At 40.2% G+C, this 27205-nt stretch overlaps 1 protein-coding gene and 1 long non-coding RNA gene across 9 annotated transcripts in view; one reads left to right on the top strand and one right to left on the bottom strand.

Annotated features, from left to right (window-relative positions):
- The window catches only part of PTPRM (protein tyrosine phosphatase receptor type M), a 470229-nt gene extending 448007 nt beyond the window's left edge, over positions 1-22222 (bottom strand). For all 8 annotated transcript variants that reach the window (XM_082045023.1, XM_082045024.1, XM_082045028.1 and 5 more), the window contains exon 1: positions 22089-22222. In XM_082045023.1, coding sequence (XP_081901149.1) covers positions 22089-22161 — 73 coding nt within the window. In that variant the 5' untranslated portion in view covers positions 22162-22222. The remainder of the gene's footprint in view (positions 1-22088) is intronic.
- On the top strand, positions 21330-23791 carry LOC309436118. The gene is made up of 3 exons (XR_014183278.1): positions 21330-21451; positions 22019-22884; positions 23146-23791. It is a non-coding gene; the product is annotated as an uncharacterized lncRNA (long non-coding RNA).
- Positions 23792-27205: the final 3414 nt, after the last annotated feature.

Genomic DNA, 27205 nt, shown 5'->3' with positions numbered 1-27205 from the left:
TCCTCAGCCCAAAGCTCGCTTCTCCCCCAGGCACCAAAATCCCAAGGCCATTGCCACACACAACCCACCGCTCCAACATTTCTGTGAAGACATTGGGGTTGACAACTACTGACACAAAACCCAAGGAAAAGTAAAATGGAAATGCAGACCACTATACATTGCCTACTCTGTTTTTCCCCGTGCAGGGATAAATTTCACTCTTACAAGTAACAGCCTGTGTCATAAAAAAGCCACTGTAAAATTAGCCAGAACTTGAAACTTCAAGCTGTGTAGCAGCATGAGCTGCTGTTCAAAATGGCCTCCTCCCAACACTCCCTCAAACAGCCAGTTACTACTAGAGCAAGGTGCATGGTAAGAAGCATGTTAATGCTGAAAAAGAAAGGCTAAAAGTCTGAAAGTAGCGCGTCAAGTTCTGGTAGTGTCAAATAATGAGATTGCGAATGAAAAAAAGAGGCTCTACATTTTAGGAGGTTTCTCTATTTCCCTGCTGGCCTGAGTCAAATCTGCTAGCTCTGGGGAAATGCTCACAGATACCTTTTATGCACATCAGCTCTACTATTCGCAATTCTATTGATCTGCAAGTGTAAAGTGGGTTTTTTTAAAACAACATATTTTTGTCTTGCTTTGAACTGACAGTTCATAAAATTGGCACTTACGTGTCCATATGCATGTACACACAGATTCAAACGGTAACAGCAGCTGCATGACTAAATGCAGAAGCAAGCTACCCAGTCTTCTGCACTTTATCCCAATAAGACAAAATCACCATGCGGGTTGCTAAATCACCAATAACAAAATTAAAAATAACAAAGAACACCCTTGCAATGTTTTAAAGAACTTAAAAAAAAAAAAAAAGGCAACACTGGGCAATTTTAAACAGCATAAAAATTGTATCCGGAATCTAGGTTCTCAGGTGCCGATTCTACAGAGCTTGTTGAGATTCCTGAAACACAGAAAGAAGATACAAATTTATTTTACTCATTTGTGAAATCTCAGCTATAATTGACCAACTCCTAATGAGACATCTGACATACTAATTAATGTAAACACAGAATAACCCATAACCTTTCCACTGCTCAGTGATTACTAGCAAGATGTTTTTACTGTGACTATAAACTCTAGAATTTTCTGAAAACATGAACTTTAATTCCCTGGAAATGACCAGCATGTGTCATCTCATTACTTAGCACATTTCTGGCAAGAACGAAGTTTGTTGCTAAAAGGATAAATAATGAAGGAAGACAGTGGCGGAGACTTACATTACACAAGTCTCAAAGGAACCAATACCCCTGTGAATACCACCATGCCTGGGATCCAAAGCACATCCAGACAGACTCCTTTCTCTAAGTCTGTCTTAATTTAGTCTCCAAACAAAAAGAAAGGTTTAGGTTTCTGCAGCACTTGGAATGAATGGAACTCAACTGAAATTTAAGTCAACAGCAGTTAAATGCATTAGGAAAAAAAATATGGGAAAGTATCTTTGGACACAGCATAATAACCTCAAATTCCCCTGCAACAGGGAAACATGTTTGTGCTTCTTGTTCCTTTACACAAACTTCTCTAGAGGCATCACTTCTCCTTCCTTCCACTGTTTTAGAACTCCCCATGGAGTCCCAAAGTTAAGAGTAACAACACTTCTTTCCCTGCCAGTGTTATCTGGGACAAAACTCAGTTTAAAACCTGGAGTTCCTACCCTTTAAATACTGATTTCCCTCAGAAGGCTTTTTTTTCTTTTCTTTAATACATTTTTCTCATTTTAGAGGTCCTGCAATTTGTTTTCTCTTTCATATCAGTGTGTATTTTACCTTTGCTGAAGTTTTTAATTGAAAAAAGCATATTCATTAGGGAGAGCTTCAGTATTCCCTGTTATTAGATGAGAATGCTTGGGTACCATACAAAAGAAAATTCCTGCTACGGAAGTAGTTAAGTGAATGCCTTAAGGCTGTGTGAATTTGAAAACCCAATTAATATGTTTTCTGGAACAATTCTCTCTTACTTGATTATAAGTCATCATTTTATTATTTGAAAAACAAAACAATCAGAAGTGGTCACTGGTAGAACCGTATTCATTCTGCACAAAACTAGACACCAAGCAGAGGAGTTCACATTACCGGCACCCTTAAAAATATTTGTCAACACTACAAAAAGGTATTCAGAAAGACCTTCCTAACAGATACATTTCAAACACAATGCATTCAGGTGCTTAAAAATAAATCCTTTAGTTTTTATATTTTACGTTTTAATATACTCTAGAATATCTTCTCTCAATAAACTTTTTGTCTTGTATAAACAGATTGCTCTAAGACACTGAAAAACTTTTAAAACTCATATTTTACAAGTTCATATAATGCAGAGATGTTGTGGAATCTCCCTCCATCCTTAAAGATAATCAAAACTCAACTGGACAAGGCCCTGAGCAACATGATCTGGCTTTGAAGTTAACTGTGCTGAGCAGCGGATTGGGCTGGACAATCTACAGAAGCTTCTTCCTACTTAAATTGTTCAGTGACTCTAATCCCCTCCAAACCCAACTGAAAAGAAGCTGCAGCACGTAAGTGAAAAGCATTATAACTCATGTCTTACCAAAATCTGCTGCTTTTACCTATGCGGGATATTGAGCAGGAAGGCATTTCTCCAACTCCAGATCTACATTTAATTGTCTCTTAAAAGATGTCAGAACAGCAACATTAATTCTTTGAGGCGGAGAAAATTAGTGAGCATGGACCAAAGCTGTGTTACTGCTCTTGTTGGTTTCTAGTCCCGGTTCTTGAAGAGCCAAGTCTACCAAGAAAAACCCAGGGAAAAGCTGACAGCAAGAACGTCATGGTCACGACTTATTTAGTAGGTAGTGGTGTTTTTCCTGGCTCCCTCTTCCACTTCCATCTGGTGAGGCTGCCCTCCAAGGTTACAGGAGGGCAGTCAAGCCAAGCACCAACACTTCAGAGTGAAAGCCCCAATCACCAGAAGTCAATAATGAGTAAATATCTCTCTTTCCAGGTCTAAATGCTAATTCCTCTGGCATCAGATGCTACCCATCACTGTTTGAAAGCAGGTGATGTGTGAAGTACCCATCTACTCAATGCAATGCTCATCATAACGTGAACATTTCTCATTTACAATCTTTGCACATTAACTTCTGGTAATAGACAATTCATATATAACCAATCTGGCATAAGCATCAAAGTTGTAGATGTTTATTTTTGTTTGCTCTAGCACACTATTTTTTTTTCTTTTGAGGATTCTTCAGCACCTTTAATAAGTGATTTACAAATGGGCTGCTACAGAGCTATGGCTAGGAGCTCCTGTACAACACTTCTCTCAAATAGCATCCAGCCTTCCATGCAGAATGCAGAGGAAAACAATTTTCCCTCATGCTTACACACTTACTATGCACTACACAGACACTGGAAACAAAAGTTTAAGTTCAGAACTCAACTTTTAGAGTATACAAATGAAAAAATTAAATCAGGTGTTCTTTATCGCTGATGTTTATTATTGCATTTAGTCAGCAAAACAAAACCAATGCTTATTACTTTTTGACTTCATAAGCAAATATTTATTTCCCAATGCCATGAGATTTCACAAGCAAACACTGCAGGAAAATATTTAATACATAAATTATGTTCCCAAAGATATTTTTCAGTTTGCTAACTTTCTTTTAATTATGAAACTGCTTAAGGTTATCACTGTTTTATTTTTAAAAACAAGCAGAGTCTACAACTTCGATCCAAGTTCTTAACTGTGTCCTTTTAAATATTTGTACTACCTAAGCATCTAAAAATACAACAGAGTTACACAGGTTTTAGAATACAAGGTCAAACCACCACATTTTCAAGTGCTGCACACTGCCTCTGGCAGAAACCATTAACTAGAATTTCAGAAAATAAAATACCCATAATGCACCTAACTAGTTTTGTAGAGTTTTTCTCTGCACTTCACAAGAACAATCCTGCCATCAACAAGTCTAAACTACTGCAGGTAACACAGTTAGGCATTACAGAAAGTTCTTAGTCTTTAACAAGAGCACTCTTCATCAATAAAAATGTCAAAGCCAAATCATTTTTGCTTCTTTCTTCTACTTGATCATATCAACTTGGAAATTCCCTGTGCTACAAATTACCACTTCTAATCCTTCTCCTATACAGCAGAATCCCTTTTCCTTTACAGGGAAGGTCAAGGTGAAATCCTTGTGATATATAGCTGAAGCCCCACGGTTCCCTATTTACCAAGCCCTCCAGACAAGAAAACTGGTGCATATGAATCAAATAGAAGCAACACTAATGCATTAATGACTGACATGTGGCAGAGACACAGACACACAGATGCAGCTTGACATTAATGGAGAGATTTGCCTGTGGTCATGCACATAGAAGGCGGGGGGGGGGAAAGACCCACCTGCCTCATGTTTTAACCTGAGTATGAAATCAAATGTCAGACAAGATTAATTAGATGCCTAGAGTTTTATTCTTTTCTGTTGATAGAAAAAGCACATTTCCATAATGTGAGGAAGCATTTATGTGGATAGCAAATCAGGTTGACATTGAAGGAAGGTTTACTTTATTGTGAATGCTAGCTGTGTGGTGCTTGTCAGTGCAATTGCTTTCTACTCAAGTGGTTTGCTTTTTAACATTTTATTATCTTAACAATAAAAACCCTGGAAGCAATAATTATTTATTATGCTAATTCTTTAGCTTTTTTTATTATGAATTTCTGCCAGACCATTAAGACTTGCTGTTTTCCAGAAATAAACCAGATTTATTAATATTCAGCCAATTAAAAAAAAAAGCAAAAACAATCTCTGTTCCAGTAATTAGTTACTAACCAGTCAATTTGTACACTTATCAGCTTCCCCATACGTTCTATTTTCATTCATTCAATACCCAACATTTCTAACATCATCCTGATTTAAACCAACTTCAAAACACAAAGTCCACTGCAGCACTTTTTATAAATGATGATTTAAGCAGTCAGAGAGGCAGCAAGGCTTTAGACCACTCTGAAAATGCACTATACTCAAGGACTGCATTTTAATTATGGAAACCTTTTAGAACATCCCTGTTTTATTAACAGTAAGTGAAAGACTATAAACAAGGCTTCAGTATGCACCACTTCTTCTCAATCCTGCCTAAAGCCCTCAAGGGGAAACAGCTTCAGTGTGCTTTCATTTCTCCCCCCAAGCATTCTCATCTCTGAATGCCTCTTCTCACCAGCTTTAAAATTCATTTAATATAACAACCACACAGATATGCTTTTTTCTTCCTTCTCTCTTTTTTTTTTTTTTTTTTTTAACTATACAAGTGTTCCCTCCTTTAGGAATAAACACCAAGGCCACAGCTCTCAAACTCCAACAGCATAAATGTAATATAGGAGGCCATAAGCAAGTCAAAGTAGAAAAGCACTGCAACTAAATGTACCTTGAAAAGTTCTTAGTCTGCAATGCTTTCATAAAGCTTCATGTCCATGCACAAACTGTCCGACATTTCATGTAGCAACAGTGGTAGTAATCCCTGGAAAACTTCTAGAACAAATTCCCCAGCTCAAAGCTTAGTTCCCCTGAGCTGGTACAGCACTAGCTTTTCCATGGCAAGGATGCAATGCTTCAAGGTTTGCCACGGTAGCTCTCCCAGCTTCCACATATAACACCAACCCACGTGCTGCCACGCAGAGAAGCGGAGCCAGGTTTCACCATCGCTCTCTGCTTCTGAAACAGCTTTCTCCCGTACCTCCCACTGGGAGATTCTGCCCGTGGCAACAGAAAGTTCGCTATTAATATGTAATATATCCCACAATTAGCACTGTAAAGCAGGTAGTTATCTCGGAACTGTCCTCCCATCTCCTCCCTCATAATAACAAAACTTTATTTACAGGGAAAAAATAAAAAACCCACACAACTTATTCAAAGCTCCAGCTATTTGTTCCTGACTTGAATCATTGTCGTGCCATTGCTGACTGCATGGGCACAACCTAACAGGGGACCGATAATTTGCTCTTAAAGAACCCGTAAGTCTCCTTCTTCTCAGAAACGTACAATCCAAACCAGACAACTGTGCTGCTCCCACCGTTGAAGGAAGAGATGTAGATAGCATGAGGGTATCAAAAGAGAGAAGGAAGGAACATAAACTCTTGCTATAGAGCAGTAGCAGAAAGAAGCCATCTTTGCTGAAGTGGATGTTCTGTAAAAAAAATAAGTTGTAGATGGAGAAACTTTTGCCCAAAATGGATGTCAAAACTTAAGCCCGGCTCTATGTTATCAAGGAGGGACCATCCTGATCAAGATTAATGGGCACATGGTTACCAAATTCAGGACAAATTTTCTTAGAAATATGACTCCTTGTTATGGAAGTGCCCTTCCTCTCATGTACTCTTCCAACATCATTAGCTGCTTGAGGGTTCAAAGGGCATATTTACTGAAATTCATATTCTGAAATTTTATTTCTATCCCAGCTCATTAAGTAGAGAAAGTCATCACAAGGAGCACACACATAGAGCTATACAGACACCCTCGTGACCACCAAACTCTCCAGCTATTCCATACTTGTAGCTCCTGTGGCCCCCTGCTATTTACTGGAACCTAATTTGCTGCCAGCCTCAAAAAGCTGAAACACAGAAGAAAAACTACAGTGGAGGTAGTTTATCACAGTTATCAGATTATTATCAGATCAGGCACCCTGTCTGAAATGCTTTGATGAGCACCAAAGAGAATATAAAAAAAAATCAAAACACTGCCATTCGAAGACACAAGATCCATATTCCATTCTCCATATCCAGGAGATATAACTATACATTCAAGCATAGAAGTTCTCCAAAATGAATTCATAGGCCACTTAAGTGTTTAAATCGGTAGTTGCAGTTGAAAAGGAAGCTGTTATACGCAATGCTACCACCTCGAACAACACAGAGCATGACTCAATGTTCTGCTTTCTGTTGTACTACCTCCAATAAAGGACACTTGTACTTAATAGTGATGTGAAATAATGCTGACCCTTCTGATTTGCTCTTCCCATTCTCTATGGGAACCTGGCCTGCACTAAGAAAATAACCACAGGAATGCTACTGATGTTCTGTTACCACTTCTCATCCTAAGTGAAAAAACAAAACCCATCAAATCCCACAAATAAATAAAACCAATCAAGGCCAGACTAAGAAAATTACCAAGATTATTTAACAAAAATCAGAGTAGAAAGATACACCTCATAAGGTACTTTTTAAGTACAGAGGGTAGAGATGGACGAGAAGACAGCAAGTAGGCAGGGATGTGGATATAGAGGGTCATGGCAGCCTAGTCTGTGCTTTCCTGCTCAGACACACCTAAGCTACCAGATACAGCATCTGCCTACAAACCAGTGTCAACACAAGGAAACAGCCAACATAACCAATTTCCTGGGAAACATCCACCAGTGGTTCACCTGCCAGAAAGCAAGGCCAGGGGTGTGGGGTGTTTGTGAAATCCTTTCTTGCAACAGACCAGAGCTCTCAGGATGGGCACACAGTAATTCGCTTGCCTTTTTTAAATACATCTACAGCATATTGCTTTAGCCCCTCCCAGGACATCAGGTGAAGCCTGTAAAGTTTATAACATCAGTTCAGCCTTCCTAAGTAAGTATGTGCCTCAATGACCTGCATTATTCTCTTCTACAGACAGAGCAGCCCGATTTGGTACAATCATCACATTCCTATCCACGCCTCTGACAAAGCGTGCAAAATTCTTCAGGAAGTTCTGTCATTCCTGGATCTCAAAGTTATTTCATCTGCAGACCTAAGCCAGTACAAGTCGCATTTGTTACCAAAAGATAGGCAGGTAAATTGTTTCAGCACGATTGCCCCCCTTCAGCAGAGATTTATAATATAATGCTCTTAAGCTTTGGTCTCAAGATACATTGCATTTGAATAAGTAAATGCTAGATTTTTTTTTTGTAAAACGTACAACAACTCTTAAAAACTACTCACCTAACAAAATACTTTAAAAAGCATGATATCATAATCACTTTGGGAGCTACACAGAAACCTCTAAAAAATACAGGCTTCCACAGACACACCTGAAGACAATTAGCTTTTGGCAATGACTTCTGGCTGCTCAACTCCAAGTAACATAATAAATATACAGCGTGTAGGTTGAGAGAACCAGTACATGTGGAACAGAACTTTGCAGAAGCCTCTGAATTTTTTCTCTCAGGACAGACACCAAATTTTTTGTCAATATGCTCTACAAAGTATATTACTAGACGTGATGCAGAAATAGAAAAAGCTCTTTAAGAATATAAGATGATGTGGCACAATCTGTATATCCTATTATTTTAATTTATTGTCCATGCATTTCAAACAGCATTAATTTACAACAGTAAAAAGCAAACAACTAAGTACATACAGGACCCTGATAGCTTCAAGTGTAAAATACAAATTGTTTCTCACAACAGCTTAGAATGCTGTTGTGTATCAAGTGTACAGAGTAAAACTTGATACCATGGTAATTCTATCTCATGTACACACAGGAAATGTATGGAGTAGCCATGAATATTTTCTCTTCAAGAAAATGAATTTCCATAGGCGCAACATTCCTGTATCAAAGGTGCAATAGTTCACAGCCATCTTCCACATCAACATAAAAAATTATTGCGAGTGATGTCAAAATCCATTAGGCCCCACTTTGTTTGTTTATCACTGATCCACCACCGCAGGCAATCAGCTACATCTCCAACCAGGCTGCATTAGCAGGCTGACTCCATTGCAAAGTAAGAGTGAGGAGCATGAATCACCTCAGAAAATAGTCTCAGTTGACCCAGCTCGATTTGCACAGAAAACAGATGAGGAGTGATCATGAAATCTCACAGCACAGCTGAGCAACATGGGAAGTATCCTCCATCTCCAGGTGGGTCATGAACATCTTCGGAAATAAAAATCTAACTCTAGTGATTGGTGGAAGTGTCCATCTACCTGAACTTCTCACAGGAATATACCTCTATCAAACTCATTATCCTGCTACACAACTGCAGCCATTTTAAAGCTTTTGCACGAATTCAACAATTCCCATGTAGCTGAACCTCCGCACAGTGTATGTATGTACACAAGATGAGAGTAACCCTTTTGTATTCCAAATCACAGCCCCACCTCAGCTAAACACAGAATCTCACTGCTTTCAGGTCACTGAGATGCCACTTGGAAATCCTCACCCACTCTCAGAGTCACCCTGCTTTCCAAATTTCGTATTCTGTCAATACTGTAGAAGGCAGCAAAAGAAATCAGTTGCCGTCTCGGAGCTACGCAGCTCTGAAGAAAAGATGCCAGTAAAATTTGCTCCTGTCATTAGAGGAGACAGAACCCAACCAGTATTCAGCTTCCCAAAGCTCTGTGATCTAATTCTACACAAAAGGCTTAATAAGGTTTAGACTCATAATACAATTAGTAATTTAGCTCACAAATTAGACTATCTATTAACACTCCAGCAGAGACATCAGCCATATGAGGATTAAGAAGGAATCTTCTGCTCTCAATACGGATGGGAGAACTTGAATCCTTTAACAGACTACGTCAGCTTCTGCACAAGAGAACATATATTGCATTGCACAGATGCTGTGAGCGTGACCAGCATCCTGCTCATATATTGAACTTTCATTAGTAGGAATGATGTTAATAATTTGCACAGTAAGTACAGAGTGCAAACTTTCCAATTCATCTTAAAGTACAATTTTAACTGGTCAAAATATGTACTGGTAGAACAGAATACACTGCATATGCATTTAAATGCATTAGAAGTGCACACAAAAACAAGGGTCAAAATTAACATGTCAACATGGACAAACCACAGGTTTACCCAAGGTATGGATATTATAAAACACTTAACTGCAGGATTTGAATAAAAAGCAACTATTTTCCAAATCTTTGCATACAACTTTTGTTCTGAATCTATTAAGAAGCAAAGTAGATGTAATAAAATATTCTGCATTATCATCTCCCCATAAACAGTGCTCAAAAGATTTAGAGAAGAGCTCATACCTCTAGCATACTACTTAATGGCACTTTGTCCATACAGAAAATAATTCCAGATGAATTTTCAGAGGCAGGCTGAGTGGGTAAAAAATACTTATTACCAAGGAACTAAAACTTAAATTGCTGTATCTGAAAAGTGCTGTTCCAATTCCTAGAAAGTTGTGACTACATTTCCACAAAAATGCTGATATTAGTGTGTTCATGCTGACTTGTATTAACACCTGATTTACTTGCAATTATTATGTCAACAGGAGCTTTTTGTAATTATTTTCATAGTATGTCCCAAAGAAATTGCATTCACCTTTAGGTTTTGAGTTTGTGTTTGTATAAATAGTGCCTGTATTACTAATTATTTTTAGCTTGAAAAGCAAACAAACAAAAGTCTTTATCAGTTTACTTCACACTCTAGTAAAAACTATTCACACCCAGATAATATTATGAATAACGTCCATCTGGTCTGAAATCTAGATCTGGCCACAGTATCTGATTCTCCACTAGCACTGCCTGCTGTTCTATCAAGCATTCAGTGTGATTGCACTCAGTGCAAAGTAAGACTTAAACTTACTCGCTTACAGTACTTACTCATAAGCATATGCTTTGCTGGCACGTGTGCTAGCACGTGTATGGGACCGTTTTGACCTAATTTGTCTCAAAAAAAAAAAAAAAACAAAAACCAACAAATTTGTTATGGCTATGAATACTACTCAGTCATGAATTGTATCCGCAAGCTTCTGTCATAGTTCTCCCAGATGCTCTGGAGCTTTCCCAAAACGTGTACATAGATCTCCAAACCATGAGGGCAACAGAGTGGCCCCTGGCACCACAGGAAATACTCATTAGCCCAGTCTCAGCTCAGCCACAGCTGCCCAAGGGACGGAGGTGGCAGGGGAAGGAACAAATTATTTGTGGAACGTGGTGACGAGGAGCAGACATGAACAGACAAAAGAAGGTGGAGAGAGCACAGGAGGTGGCAGGTAACCAACATATTCTTACAGGCAGCCGGTGGTTAACAGCTTTGTTAAATACCTATGTTATTTGCTGTGGAATAGATGGTACTAAAGTGCAATTTTAGACGGAACTGAGAGCATGTAAGAACCCTCCCTCTTCCTCTGCACAAAATTCCAGAGTACACAGCTCTGGCAGATTACTATAATTGGCCAATTCTTTCTTTTATTGCTAGACCACTGTGTAGAGTCAAAGCACTGAAATCATGTGAATGGGACTGCTGGTGAATGTCACATATTTGCACAATGCCAGTTCCAAGCACACAGATCTGATTTTTTTTTTTTTGCAATTCTGCTCCCAAAGGTCCATAAATATACATCATCTAATTCTGGCATACAAGCCAGAATTAATTTTTCACTGCTGCAAATCTAGCATGACACTGCAGTTTGTGAGAACTTTAACAGAGCCAGCTCTGGAAAAGTGCTATTTCTCACTCACAGCGAGTCAGTGGTTCCCAAACTGTGGTTTGCAAAATTCCTGTGATCCACCCACTACCAGCACTGATCTGAAGCAAACAAGCCTGTCGGATACTATTTCACTGAGGCACATTTACTGTGGACCAATTCTGGAAGCCGCGAATTTACATTCATTTTGAAACTGAGATGTTAAAAATTACGGACAGTTTTCATTACAAAGTCTTTGTGTTTGGGCTACACATCAGAAACTGACTCCGTTTTTGCAATGAACACAACAGAACCGGTAGCCAAGCAATAACTCTTCAAACACAAGCTTCCATGTTGCAGCCTGAATTGCAACCTGTCGCATGTAACAAAAACCTCCAAAGTAGTTTCTGGCTGATGCCAGAATGAGTCCACAGCTTCTTTCTGTTTCCATTTGTCACAAAGTCTTAACAGGTATCTTCCAAAATAAGAATTTAGACTTCCAAAGACTGTATCTGTTTCTCTGTAGAAATCAGAGAAAGAATTTCAAATGTAGCAGACAACACATGCACAATTTTTGTTCCTTAATTCCCCTTGAAGCAACCTTGGCAATACAACTAGACCAAGTCCAGACAAGTCTTTATCTGAACTTCTCAGTCTGAACATATCCCAGGCTTCACCCTCACTCCCAACTCAGAACTACTATCTGCACTTCAAGACTCCCAAGTCCACCATATGACATAGGAAGGTGCAGGTGAATGATGCTGAAGTGCACATTGAGTAATGGGTCTGCCAGTGAATCAACACACAAGCACAGCAGTATGTTCCTCTGTGGCTGAAAACCAAACAGAAGCAGCTGAGGAATATTATTCTTAAGGGATTATTTCCACATCGTCTGCCTGCATGGATAATCTTATGCTAGATACTGGGCTACAACATGAAGAGCACTTTGAGGGTTTTTTTTAAGTTCACACCTTTTTGTGGTTGTGTAAAGTTTTTAATGGGGGTAACATTTAACTCCCCAATATTCAGGATGCAAAGACGTAACAGATTCTAGTTGACAAACTGACCTTTTGTTAAGCAATTGTACATGTAAAGATGCAGCTCTGAAGCTTCTGCAAGACTCGTTTGAAAACCCCAATCCATGTCTGCTGCTGCAGAGGCCAGCTCTTTATTTGTCAAGAGTATATTTTAACTTGTCTTGGGCTCCTGGGCCCTACACAATTTCAATGCCTATTTGTTCTAAAGGGTGTGTGGTTGTCTCAAACACTCAAATAAATTAAGCAGTCAAACTCCAGTGTTTTCCAAATTCCCCAAATGAAAATGCTAGGCTAAGTCACTCTTACTAGCCTAAATTTATGTATACAATCCTAACAAATCTTAAAGTAAAAATAAATAAAACACACCTCATGAACTTTATATGTGGTCTTCAATCCATGTGCTTTGCTGTCACTATAAACAGAAGGTAGTAATGTTGGGCAATATACAGGTTTCCATTTCCCATCTTCAACCTCCAAGGTTTTAAATAAATATTAACTTTAATTGTGTTTTGGTTTTGTTGGTTTCCCGTGACACTCACAGACCTAACCCCAAAAGGCTGCGTTCATATTTAGAAAGCTGCATATGTTTTCTCCTGAGCTAAAGCTGAATCAAGATGACAGCTCTCAGATACAGTAAAGAGGGCATCAACTGCACAGTGCCTTAAAATTATCACTGGGACAACAATTTATCTCATGCAACTGAGAAATTACTCCAGTAGTAGCTGTCTCTACAGAAGTTAAAAACAGCTTTAGTCATGTGTTACGTAAAGTGCTCATATTAAAGCGTTGAATGCAGTGCTTTGTAAAATAATCTTCGTCAACTCTGCAGAATTCAGAAAAGGTAACATTAAAGGAAGAAAGGCTATAGGACTTCTCAGTCATTAACAGAAGAACTACCCCATGGCTCTTAGAAATGTCCACAATTGTCTCTATCTCCTAAACATGTGACAGTATTTAAGCACATTGTGCAGTTTCTAGAGAAAACTGCAGTTACAGCTGGTGACAAGTAACTACTGTAGATTTTCTCTAAATATGTTGGGATGTTCTGAATTGTCACCTTTTTTTCCCCTTTTATTTTGTAATGGAAATTTAGCGAATTTCTCAAATGTAAAAAAAAAAAAAAAAAAGAAAAAAAAAATCCTACTAGTCAAAACTAAACAAAAAAGCCCACGAAAAGAACAGAAAAGCCTGATCATGAAGATCCTCACCCATGCCACAGTCAAATGCCAGATCATAGACCTAAATCTGGGTCTCCCACACCTACACAGGAGTTCTGATCACAGAGCACTGATGATCACAACAGGAGATAAAATATATATCTGTCTTTTTCATGCTGTGCGCCAGTGGTGTGATTCATGTCAGGCTACGTCATCCCAACGCGGAACCTGAAAAATCCCCAGGTTCAGAAAGTTCCACTGAGAAATAATTTCCTTATTAAAATTATGATGTGTCTTAGAACAGTTAAGTAAAAGAGATCTAACACTATCAAAGTAGTAATAACTTCTAAAAATTGTAATAATCAGAACATTGTTGATCCTGAATTATACTGGTTGATCAAAACATCACAGTGACTATAACAAATTATATATATATTCCTATACAGACTTGCAAACAGTGTCAAACCCTGAAACAAATACACTTCCTCGCAATTTTCTACCAAGACTGGGAGCACACTTTGAACAGGCCATAGAGTTGTTGGGAAACGTCAGACTTCTCACAGCAATTTTATTTAATAGAAGGATGGAAGAAGGAATAGGTAATAATGTTTTGGTTTGATTTGTTTTTTTTTTCCAAACAAAACAAATATACCAATCACATGAGAAGAGAGAGCAACTATACCAAAGAACTACAGAGTTGTTACATCTGATCTGGGGCCTCACACAGTTCACTGAGATGGAGACTGACTTTGGTATTTGTTTTCAACTGTTGGCTGAACTGTTTGCTAAAGCAGTCAAAAGCCACGAACGTGAAAAAAGCAGAAGTGAGATGAACGGGAGTTTCTATGCATGTAGAGGACAATGGGAAACCCTTGAGGAAAGCTCAGCCTCTGCTTGGGATATAACCTGGTAATATTTTTTTTTCTCTACATACCCTCAGAAACTATGTAGACTTGATAACCAAAACTTCAAGATGTGCATGTAGATGACCGCCTTTTGGTCATAAATTACTGTATCAGCCATAGTAGAATTACTAAACATCAGTTCCCAAAACAAGGAACTGTTTGACCTTAGAGGGAACAGATCGAGAGGGGAAAAAAAAGTACACCTCCCCTGCAACCACCTCTGATATGAGTACACCATAAAAAATGCTGAAGTCTGCTGAGAGGTAATAACTCAACTTCTTAAGACACAGACATACAAACTAGTGTATAGATTACAAGCATATATACAAGTATAAAAGTGAACAGGTCATGGATGGAAATTACTCCATCTAGTCTATATTCACCCAGAAAACCAAAGGCGAAAAGGCCCTCTATTCATTTACCTGTAAGAACAACTTCATTACGAAAATCTCAAGTCATTATTGGTCTACTATCCATCCACCTGAAGGTGCAAAGGAACTCCTATAATATCCTCCTCAAGCTTATGTTAGAATCTCATCAGCACAACTAAACAGTTTTTCCATCTAATCAGCCTGCATTTTTTGCACTACACAATTAAAACAAGGGCTGCAAACACAAGTATTTTATCTGGCACGCTAGATGCAAAAATTAGAAGTCTAAAGAAGATATGATTTTAGAGTTAGGGATAGAAAAGGCAATAGGATTCAAGGCAATAAATCATGATCCTTCTGAAAACTTCCCCAAAATAACTGTGCCATAAACCTAAAAAACAAACAAACAAACAAACAAACAAAAAACCTACCACACAAACCTACCCTGCTCCAATATAAGCATGTGATGCTCTATTTCATTCTACTAGAAGATGAAGAGCTGAAGTAATGAAAGAGGTAATTAGCTGTTACTTATTCCAGAGCAAAATAATTTCTTATGATTAACAAAACAGTGTGTAAAAGGTATTTATAACAGCTTAACACTGAAGATTTAAAACAAACAAACAAACAAAAAAAAACACAAAACAAACAAACCAAGAAACAACAACAAAAAAAACCCAACACACAAAAAAGAAGAGGGGAAAAAAAACAGCCAATCTACCCCTCAAAAAACCTTACTGTAACAAAAAATTACTGCTCTCTAAATCAGGGCAGATTGGGGTGAGGGGGAGGACCAAAACATACTCATAACCAAGCAAAATGTTGGTTTTACACCATTCCACAGAAAAAAAATTAAAACTAATTAACGTCATTACACTTAATCATATGTGTAAGGATAATCAACTATTGCTATGTAAAGCTGTCAGAAGACACATTCGAGCCTTGAATATATTATTAAAGATAAACATATTCAAAACTAAGATGACAAAAATAAGGACATGTGAGTAATCATAAGCCCATTTATTTTTTCCAGATGTAATTAAGCTCTTTTAGGACTTTAGCTTTTTTTCTAGAACATCTCTTCCAGCAAGGTTCATCTCTTACACTTCCAGAAAATGTTAGTTATGCCCGCCTTCCCACCTTTCCCCCCAAACACCCTCATTCTAACCTGTTTTCAGAACTCTTCCCTGCTGATACTGCCCTGGTTTTGTCCGAACAAACGTGGTCATTACTTTATTTCCTACTGTTGCTCCTTATGTGGCAAAGGGTCACTGTGGAGTCAGATGCTTCTGCCTGAGATATTTTCCCATTCCCTGCAGCTCCTGGGCATATTTTTTAGAGGCATAAATACACCTTTACTTTTACTGCTATTATTCTCAGAAATCTGGGCACAAAAATATCTTTCCTTCATTTTTAAAGCATATATGGGAGACTTAGCATCTGTACCTCCTCGTAACATTAATGTAAGTCACATGGCTTAAAAACCAAAACAACACATTATTCCAAAATCAGTGCAGAATTCCACTGACAGTAACATCATTTCTAAAAATACTTATTTTGAATGGAATAGAAAGCTTCTTAATAGGTTCTAAGACATACACTTACATTTTTATTTAAGACAAGGATCAATCAAGATGGTTAAGATATGGCCTTATCTGATCTCTATAGCAATTACGCTTGCATTTAAAACAGTAGGAAAGTATTAATAACTTCTTTGTAATTTCATGCACTTTATTATGTATTTTTATTGCACTAGAGCATTCGTTCATCCTTCTGTTGAATACTAACACTGATACTGAAATCAGCCTTTTTCAAAGTAATCAAAAGTTCATTTGTATTATAATCAAACCGGTGCAAACAAGCCACCAATAGATTTAATTTCTCTAGGTCACAAAAATCCATCATATATTTTCACACCTCCCCAGCTCCAAACACACCTACATTCTCAATAAAGCCCAGTTTAGAGAGAAGTGGATTTAGAGATGCAGCTACACCTAGTGATCAGCAGCAGATCACAGCAGGCAGAACTCATGAAGACGCTGCAAAAAATCTGCAAGAAGTATGTGAACGTCGTGGGGTGAATAAAGCGAGACAGTAAAATTTATTGCCTTTTTTTCTTTCTTTATAAACATATGACCACATGCTACAAACTGGTTTTGTTTTCCTGAAATCCTTTTTAATATGTTGATAACATTACATATCAAATCAGAAATACGAATCTGGAAGTTATCAGCAAAATCAAATGAAACAATCAAATGAAACTAAGAGCACTCTCAGGTTTTCCTAGAGAAACTGAGCAAATGTAAGATAATTCATCTGCCTTCAGACATCAATCAACAAACAATTTGTACCTGGGAAAATTTTCAGAACTATTTCTTTACATAAGTGCCGTACGTGTAAGCTGAAAGGCTCCAAAGTGCCAGTCATTTTCTGTGGAAACACCTTTAAAACCTAGTGATGTAGCGACCACAAATACGTGTGTGACAGTGATACTAACAAGCTTTAAACACCCTCCCAAAAAGGCTCTGCCTTTAGCATAAAGCTGCAACATGTGAAACACAGGACCAGTTCCCAGGTCCTGACCCCCCAACATCGCTGGACTATCAAGTCCACACTTCTCATCTTCCCCTTGCTGGATCCGACGACGCAAACTGAACTGATCATCTCAGCAGTGATGTGTAAAACTGACCTGGCCACTTGCAACTGGGCTGTTTGACATGTCCGCTGGCCATCTGTGTGTACAACCGAGCGCACATCAAAAATAAACATCCTCCACATTTTTTCAGGTCAGATCCAGATGACATTAGCAAGGTGGAGTTTAAAAGCTTACTTGCTCCATCCTAACATGTTTTGTGATTTGTCTGAGCATTTGTCTCTCTATCTGTCTATCTAGCAACTTCTATGAGCACTAAATATATTATTTTTTTCATAAATTACATGCCGCTATATTGTTTCAGGACACTGTGATTTGTTTTCCTCATGGATTCTGATGACTGCTAAATCGTGAGACCAAGTAAACATCACAGGATATTTCCCACTCCCCCCCGCCCCGTGTTAATACACCCTTGTAATATTTTTGTAGGATTCATTTTTAATTTCTGATGAGGTTTCATTACTAACTTTTCACACCAGAGCAAGGCCAGAATAGCTAAATAAAATAAATTTTAAAATTCAACCCACATATCCACACAGTTTCTTTTTTGGCAAACTGTGCCACTTCGAAAACTCAGACTCTCAATTTCACCTGAAGCATTCTGAAGTACATGCCAGTTTACAGGGGAACACAAGCTTTATTGCATCTAACTAACAATTTTTTTTTAAAATAAATACATACCTAGAAGCTGATTCTTCAACATGCTTCCATTATTTTCCTGGACTATTCTAAATATTAATACTCTCAGGCATAAAACACAAGTCATTCACCTGTTCACGCGACAGCAAGAATTTTGGTTTGAGAATATTCCCTCACAGCTCTCACTCTTTAACAAGGCCTAGTCCATGCTATGAACTTTAACTGGAATAGTTTTGTTGATAAGCTGACAGCTGTGTTGGCCACTAATACAGCTGCATTTTCACTGGTATATGTACAGGAATATGGACTTTATGGGTGGGAGGAGAGGAGGGAAAGCAGGTGGGATGAGCAATGCGTGCAAAAGCAGAATATGTTAAAATGAGATATAACCACACTTGGAGCTCCTTGCTGGTAAAATGATCAGAACAGCTATTAAAGGCTTCCAAACAAAGATTCTGAATACTCTGAGAAATCTCTTTAACACAGTTAATTATACCAGAAACTTTTTATTTTCTATACATTGCTCCGATCGCCAGGAGCTTCATTTCAGCTTTGATAGGACCTATGAAGACTTAACCTATATTCTTTCTTTCATCTTCCCTCTTTGCAGTCGCCAAACGTCAACATCATCACAGTAAGTTTCAACTTCAGCATGTCAAACTTCTTCCTTACATCTGTTTTTGGAAAATGCAATTCCTGTTTTTACCGTGCCTACATCCAAAAATGAAATAGATGAATACAAGGCACAACATCTATTCAGAACTCAAGTTTTTGTATTTTTAGTCTATGAAGTAGCTTGAGGACTAGTATTCTCTGTATAAAACCTTTACTAGTCACTAGAAGAGTAATTTTCAATTTTTGTACAGCACTTTTCCTCCTGTTATTCTCATAATTGCCACTAGTCCGGGTGCAAAGCTCCCTATGAATGGCTTCCTACAAGCACTTTTAGTCAGTCTGTCCATCCACACACATCTCTTTCACCGCAATAGGTTTCATCCCTTCTCAGAGAAAAACTAAAACTTAAAATGCCCTTTCTAACTCTCCACATTTCTATGTTTGACCTAAATCCCTTACAGGAGCGCATTGCTTTCCCTAGCCTGAATGATCTACCATGGAGATGGAAGAAGGAACGCTGTGGAGTCAGGTGGCATTTCGTAGGGCAGGAACACCTCATTTCAGGAACTTCTGTAATGGCAGCATCCAGTGTTTGCACGTGCCCACTTAATAACATTTATGTTAAAATTATAAACAAAAAACAGCTTAATTAGGTGTGCTACTTTCTCATAAAGAAACTAAAACAAATTAAAATAAACAAAAAAACTACTCTTGCAGAAAGATCCCAGATACTTAAAACAAAACCAAAAAACACTTAAGCAGCATCGTCCGTTTAAGACAATGTTTTTAGTAAGATCTCTTAAATTCAAATTCTGGAAACCATTTGCTTCTTGAACTGCTGAATCCTGAATTTTAGATTCTGTAGTTAAGGACTCAGAGAAATATCTCATTGTTATTAACTGTTAAGCTGCTTTCAAAAGATTACTTGAAAGCTTCCAGGCCTTAAAAAGCCAAGATCTGATCTTTCAGTAAGATTATTTTCTAAATAAGACACTCAAATAAAACAATAGCTGATCGTAATGTTAGAACCAATGTCTGTAAAATAAATCAGTCATTTTAGAAAAGGGTAAAAATAAAAATGGAACTATAAATGCCAAAGATTACCTAACTCACCCACTGCTATTCTTTGCTCAGAACATGTGTGGAGTTGGTTTTGTTTCTTTCTCCTTTGTTTGTTTTTAAACTTTTTATAGGTTAGTTAGTCATAGAACTTCCATCTGCAACAAGGAACAGCTATTACAAAAGAACTATCCAACTCAAGGACAGATTTTTCTGTAAGCTAACTTCTGTGAAACGGATGCATCAAGCTTTTAACAAAAGCAACAGCAATTTTTTCCCTCAAGCAAAAATGACTCCTAGGCACGCACTTCAAATGGTGAAGTACAAAAACGGAAATTTCATCATTTTGTTCCGAGTGCCCAGAATCAATATTAAAAAAAGTCTGTACGCACATCTTCACAAATAATCTTTACAATCAATATTTAACATACATGCACATATGCATACACAGGATGAAAGCCGGACAGATTCTGCATCCCGTGACATTCTTCGCAATTTCACTGAAGTGTGTAAATTTCAGCCTCTGTTATTCTGGACTTGGGAAGGGTTGGAATCACACCTTTTGAATAACAGTCTGCACAGGTCATTTCTGAACTGTTTGTGTTTTATATTGCAGCTCTTTCCACAGCGTGCAGCAATGGAAATGAATACAACAGATAGAAATTTAACACTAATGTAGGATTGTTCTTCGGCAACATGAATGGCACTCAAGTGTTGTCCCTAATAAGAGCATCAGCATCTCGCACACACACATCATTTAAACATCCAGGAGAATAAGAATTGCCCCAGCTTAACTTTAGGCAAGAAGTAAGACAGTTCGCCCAGGTCAGCAATGAGTTGTGGATTTATCTTAACAAAGCGAGAGCTCTCACTGAAGTCTGGACACTAGACTTCCAATATTAATGAGTTATAGGACTAATATACATGAGTTCAGCTCCATAATTCACTACAGAGCATAGCTTCATCCTAACATGACTGTATGGAAAAGATTTCATCATTGTTATATATCACCTCAGTACAAAACATTTTTCTGCTCAGGGATCTTCTGTCTCATCTGCAATAAAAATGCTGGCGAGAAATTAGGGGAAACGCAGCTGCATATACAAAAAGTCCCTGAAACCTAATGTAAAACCAGAATTTTTTCATTTTAAAAAAGTTTAAAAACAGACCACCAATTCCTATCCATAAAACTTCCTTTAGCTACAGTGCTGCATAGAAGTAACGTGTAACATACACAATATAAAGTATTCTTCAGCCTGAGCAACAAGGAAAGTCAAAACTATTGCTTCCCACCAGATCAAAACACACTTCGCATGAACTGAAGACCAGATGTCTTCAATTTAACGTGCCTTTCAGTTGCACTAACTTCATGTTAGGAACAAAACAAACAAAAAAAAATGTGAAGTTACTCTTCACAGTGAAGCACGCAGAACTATTTCACAACCCAAATTTCTGTCTAAAATTATGGGTTTCTTCAACATATAAATAGGACAGGGGTGCAGGCAGAGGACTGGAGACCAAGATAACCATACGCAGCTCTAGGACTTCAGGGAACAGAGAAACGCCGCTGATGGAGCACTTCTTCACGGGACGAGAACCCTGACACCCCGCAGACGCAGGCAGCCTCTGCCCTGCCCTCCCAGGTGAGGATTTTGGGGGGGCTGCAGAAAACGAGGGGCCAAGGCTTTACCTCCGGCTCTGCCAGCATCTCACAGCCGCACCTACGGGCAGCGCGAAACGCGGGGAGCTCCGGGGGCGAGCGAGAAGGAACCGGCGGACAGGGCGGCGGGGGACCCTCCGAGGGGCACCGCAAGTTCTCCTTCCCCCGTCGCCAGCTCCGTCCCCGGGGCCCCGGGGGCGGCTCACCTCGCCCCTCCGCCTCCCGCGCCGGGGCAGAGGGAAACTTTCGGGAAGTCGCCGGCGGAGAAACGCCGGAGGGAAGCCGAGTCACGCCCGCCCGTCCGTCCAGCCCTGCCCTCCGGCTGCCCGAGCCCCGCCAGCCTCTCGCCCTTCGCCTCAGCGCCCGTCGGGGCACAGAGGCGAAAACCTAAGGGCATCCCGGCACCGCCGCCGCCTCCGTCGGACACTTTCCCCCCCCCACACACCATGTACGCACCGGCTCCCAAGTGTCAGCCCCGCCAGAGGGACGGGGAGAGAAAAAAAAAAAAAAAAAAATCTAAACCAAAACCCAACCGACTCCGAAATTGCAGCCCTTCCCCTCCGCCGCCCCCGCCCGCGGGAGGGCTGCCCGACCCCGGGGCAGGCGAGGCGACTCCTTACCTGTGAACGTCTGTGCTCCCGCCGCCAGCAAAAGTCCGGCCAAAGTAACCAGGCAAGTTCCAACTTTCCCCATATTTCCACCCCTTCCTGCTCCGGATCCAGCAAAGTGCCAAAGTGTTTGCCAAAGTAGGAGGCGCCCCTCTCGCCCCCCTCCAGTCAGTGGGGCAGGCAGGGAGGGGGGAGCCGGACTCCCCCACTTGGTGCCCCGCGGGCTGTTTTCCCGTCCTCGCCTTCTCTTCGCTTCTAGAGGCAAGGAAAGAGGGGTGCGAAGTGTCCGGGGGCTGGCTGCCTGCCTTCCTCCGGCCGCACCGCTGCCCTCGCCCCAGGGTCCGCACCGCCTCCCCGCTCGGACGCCCCACGCCTTCCGCCTCCCCCGGTACTCGGGGGTGGGGACGGGACACCCTTAATCCCGGATTCTCTTCGCCCGGCGCCGCCGTTAGTCCCGGTTTAGCTCGGCTCCCTGACTGACTCGCGGTCCCCCCCGGCAGGCAGGCAGGCTAAAGGGAGCGCGGAAAGTCACGCCCAGCCGCCGGCGCCGCCGCTCTCCCCCGCTAGAGGGCGAGGCGGCGCGGGCCGGCAGCGGCGGGGCGCGCACAGCGCTCCGCGTACGGCCGCGCCTGCGGAGCCGGAGCGCTGGAGTCTGCCTCCCGCCTCCCTGTCCCGCCTCTGACCCGACAGCGGTTTTGTTTGCAGAGGACGTGGCTGCGTGCCTGGCAGGACGATGTCGAAAGTTCCCGGACAGCGGGGGAGAGAAGGGGAAACCAAGATAACAGAAAAATCTCAACCAAGCGGCTCGGTAACTTTGTCGCGGGCCGGTCCCGGCGAGAGCCGCAGGCGCGGGAAGTTGGGGCCGCCTTGGCTACCTGTGCCCCCGTAACGGGGCCCAGCGGGAGCGGCTGCCGCCGCCTCCAGCAGCCCTGCCCCGGGGCAGCCGCCCGGCTCTCCCTGCGCCCCCGCCCCGCCGCCCTGGCGCTGCTCCGCGGCACCGGGACGGGGAAGGATAAATACAAGAGAGAGGGAAAGCGCTGGCTTTTCATAATCGTTTTGTTTTTTACAGGCAAGCTGGAGTCTGTCGGAAGAACTAGTTCGAGGCCACAACTCAATCCGCCGCGAAAAGCCTGGGAGCCCTGCCCTCACAGCGAAAGGCTGATGATACTAAAAGGAAATTAAGATGTAAATGGGTTTCTGCGGGCTGGCGACGAGCGGCACCGTGCTGTAAATAAATTGATTCTCATTCGTGTGCTTGCTAATACAACTGGAGCGCCTTGCCCAGCCCTCAGCTCCAGGCACCCCTCGCCCCTCCGGAGCGTTTCGGGGCGGCTGGGGAGGGCGGGAGGGGGTCAGGGAGCGCTGGGCATCGCCAGTCCCGCTCAAAGCAGGGTCGCAGCTTTTATTCCTGTGAGTGAAGAATGACGTCATGAACTGGCAGGAGTAGGTAGTGAGTGATGGAAGTAAAATCACGTTAAAATAACATTTACTTTTGGTTATTAGCAGTCTGTGACTTCTGGCATTTATCTCTATGTCACGTATGAAATACAGCTACTTGATGATCTTTTTCTCTTTGGGGCTTGGGCTCCTGGCATCCAAGACACTGCGAGGATGTGTTTGTTGGTTTTAAACCAGTTCTTTCTAAATTCGACTTGTAGTGGTGGAAGTATTTTTGTTGGCTATCACTTTCAATTAAAGCTTTCTTTTTATTTCAAGTGAAAGCGTGGCCAACTTTAATGCATACTTATTCCCAGTGGGTTACAAATAAAACGGTAAAAACAAGAATCTAGATAACACTGCAATTAAGGGTTTGAGCCGGCAAACTTGAATATATGAGCTCAAGTTCTAGGCTCGCATTTTTTTCCAGCAAGGATCCTCTGCTTTCTATGCTACTCAAATACATAGTGAGTCGGCTAGACCCTCGTTTCAATCAAGTCTTCACCCATCCCCCACATGGCAGTGTGAGTTGCAACATATCACTGATTTGTGCACATTTTGGATTATTTTTACCTATAATACATCATCTTCAAAGTTAGGTACACAGCTGTATCATTTCCAGTGATCACCCAACCGTGCTGTTGTCAGGACACTGTTCTATTATGTTTTTGTGATGCGTTTTTTTATGTGATGCAATCTTCATGAAGGGACATGAACTTTTAGATGTGTGGGGGTAAGGCAGCTACCTCAAAAGTTAACGCAAGGGGGCAGAACAGCATTAATTGTTGTGTTTCTTGACGTCAGACTTTTTATTTTGAATTGTGAGCACTCCCTTCGTTTGTTATTTGTCTGGAAATTCCCAGCCTTCTCGATAAAGTTATCTTAGTTCCCCAAAGCCTTGGTAAGCTACGCTTATGTTGCAATACAAATTCTATTTTTTTTAAAATTTTATTTTACATTTTTTTCCTGGTCGCATAATTTATCCAAATTTCCTGTACTTTAAATGCTGCAGTTATAGCTTCTAAAAATTAGAAACTATAGCTAGTCTTGAAAGTGCTACCTTTGGAACTACAAAACTGTAACAAAAAACCTTCTCATCAGTAATTTAACTTAGAGTAAATTTAACTTTAAAATGCGCCTTCTAGTAGATCTGTCACTAAAAATCCAGAAATGAACAGTTAAACCAATGCTTATGCTAATAAACTCTCTAGGTTCACAATGTCCAGAGACACATAAAATTATATTTCTGATCAGCCAATGTCGATCCTACCACAGTGCAATAAATTATCATGTTCAGACATAACCGTAACTCTCAACTTCATCTTTGTTACAGGGCATAAAAAATTCCATGCCAAATCCACAGCTATCTGGTGTTAGCTTGTTGAAGGTGAAATAGGAATTCACCAAGTTCTGTGGGTTACAGAAGGGAACGTAAGAGTGTTTGGTCACAGTTATAGTACGAGTAAGGGTAAAGTGTTTGAGTGTCAAAGATGTAACCATTCTGCTTTAATTACAGTAAATCTAAGAAAGGGTTAAGTTCTGGGCAATAGCTAAACCAACAAGAACAATAGAAAACACAGGTCATGCATGGCTGATTGGGATTTGTTAGTTGTGTTTTAGTACTGGAGCAGAGCCTGTATTTAAACAGTTCAGAAACACTGCAAAAAAAAAACCCAAAAAAACTAGAGCATCAAGAAAACACTGGACAAAAACCACAGGTTCACTAGTGGTTCGATTCTAAGAGTGCCTTCAAGAGAGTTCATTAAGGGCTAAGCTGTGGCTGGAAAGGGGGTTGGAAGCATCTGCCAAGAAAAAAAAAGGCTTTGCTGATTGTTTGTTACTGACAAACAGATACTTTGCATCTGTTCTTTAAGTGGATCACCTAGGCTTAGGAACATAGAAGATGACAAATATCACAAATTTAATCACTCTTCCTGAAACGAGTCAAAGAGTGAGACGGTAAAACATGGGAAATAGAGAGAAAAAGAAATCTGCAATTTGTCATAACCATTTTCTAGATTTTAATGTACATCCATAGCAAATGCTCACAAACAGGATACATAGTAAAGTTTTTCTTTTATTTTTAAATGTGGAATTTGTATATATCCCACTGGGAGAAAATTAAACAACCTGATGATACTTTATGAATAACTACAGTGTTTATTACACAAACTTCACTGGCTCAGCTGCCCTGTCCCTGTTAATTATTTTGCAGATCCATTTCCAGTATTCCAGATCGATGAGCTACTTCTGACAAATGATTTTTGACAATTCCAGACTAATCAAGAACTGTATTACTGGCTAGAAAGGTTCGAGGTCCTAATGCTTATCATAATGTGGAAACAGAAGTATTTGATCCATGTCAAGGAAAAGTTCTTATAAGTGTATGTATATGCTTAACAATTACATATATGCTGTGTTTATCTATTTTGCTGTTACCTTTCCTTTAAGGTGCTAATGATATTCACAATGCCATTGTTTCTGTATTACTGGCACAATAACAAGTAAACGTATCTCAAATTCCATAAGGCATCAAGGCCATCATCCTGCATAATCCGTAGCATGAAGTCATCCTTCCTATAATGATCCAAAGCAGGAACGCTCTCCTGCTCATGTTACAGCACAAATAGAAACATGAAGACTCGTATTCAAATATTGGAGGAAGGGCCAAACATCCTGCCTTTTTTTGACCTCTGACAATGCTGATTAAGTGGCCAAGAATTTGGGCTCCATTGGCTGTCACCTGATCTTTTGGATCAGTAGCAGATAACGTGACTCTCACTGCTCAAAGCTATTTTTTTGCACAATAAAGCAGTCGGACAGGAATCATCTTCACTAGCTCACTCCATCTTGTTCTAAAGCTCAGGCAGATGAGTTTCATGAATCTTTCAATGACACCACTGTTTAAATAGGATGAAAAAGTAATTTTCTTCACAGGAGAGGGGCACATTTTCTTAGTTAAGTACAGCTAATAAGTAAAAGAAAGATATGCTTTGTTAGAAGAAAGACAGACAATTATTCGAATTTTCTGTTTTTATCAAGGCTACTTCTCTACCACAGTGAAATTCCAGAGCCAATCCTTGGTCGGGAGGACCACTCAAGAAAAATCACATCATCTCTATAGGTCGAGGGAGAATATGCCAAACCTGAAAGGTTTTTTCCATTTGTTACTCTTCTTCAGTACAGAATAACATCTTATCCTTTGCCAATGTTCACTTACCTTTAGGTAGCATTATGTTGTCACCCAGATTTTTACTGATACTCTTAACCTTTTCACTCCTGACTTATTGTAAAAAGCTCCAAAAAGAAAAAGTCTATCTATGTGCCAGGATTTATTGATTGCATTATACTCAATTATGTTCTGTTTCATAAAGTTTAATATATCTGTACCCACAGATGCTGTAAAGGTTTCATTTGTTACTGAAGAGCTATTTCAGTGGTGAATGTAGTGTTCTGAATAAATCTTCTAGCATTTCTTAACAAAGTCAGGTGTTGCCCCCCTCCCCCCCCCTTTTTTTTTTTGAGGTGTAGGGAGAGGTTATAATAGTGTCCTTAAAAGATCACATCCACTCTATACCCCATCTTTCCTTGCCTCCAAAGAACAGAAAAATCCTTGGAATCTAAGGTCAGTCTAAACCAGCTGCAAAAGTTGCTGCATACAAATTGTTCCATCTTGAGTAGAGGCTCATCAT

This window comes from Streptopelia decaocto (genome assembly GCF_964273445.1).
Source record: "Streptopelia decaocto genome assembly, chromosome: 2".
In the NCBI taxonomy this organism is placed as follows: Eukaryota; Metazoa; Chordata; class Aves; order Columbiformes; family Columbidae; genus Streptopelia; species Streptopelia decaocto.
The sequence above is the reverse complement of the archived record's forward strand: the minus strand, read 5'-3'. Positions and strand labels throughout refer to the sequence as shown.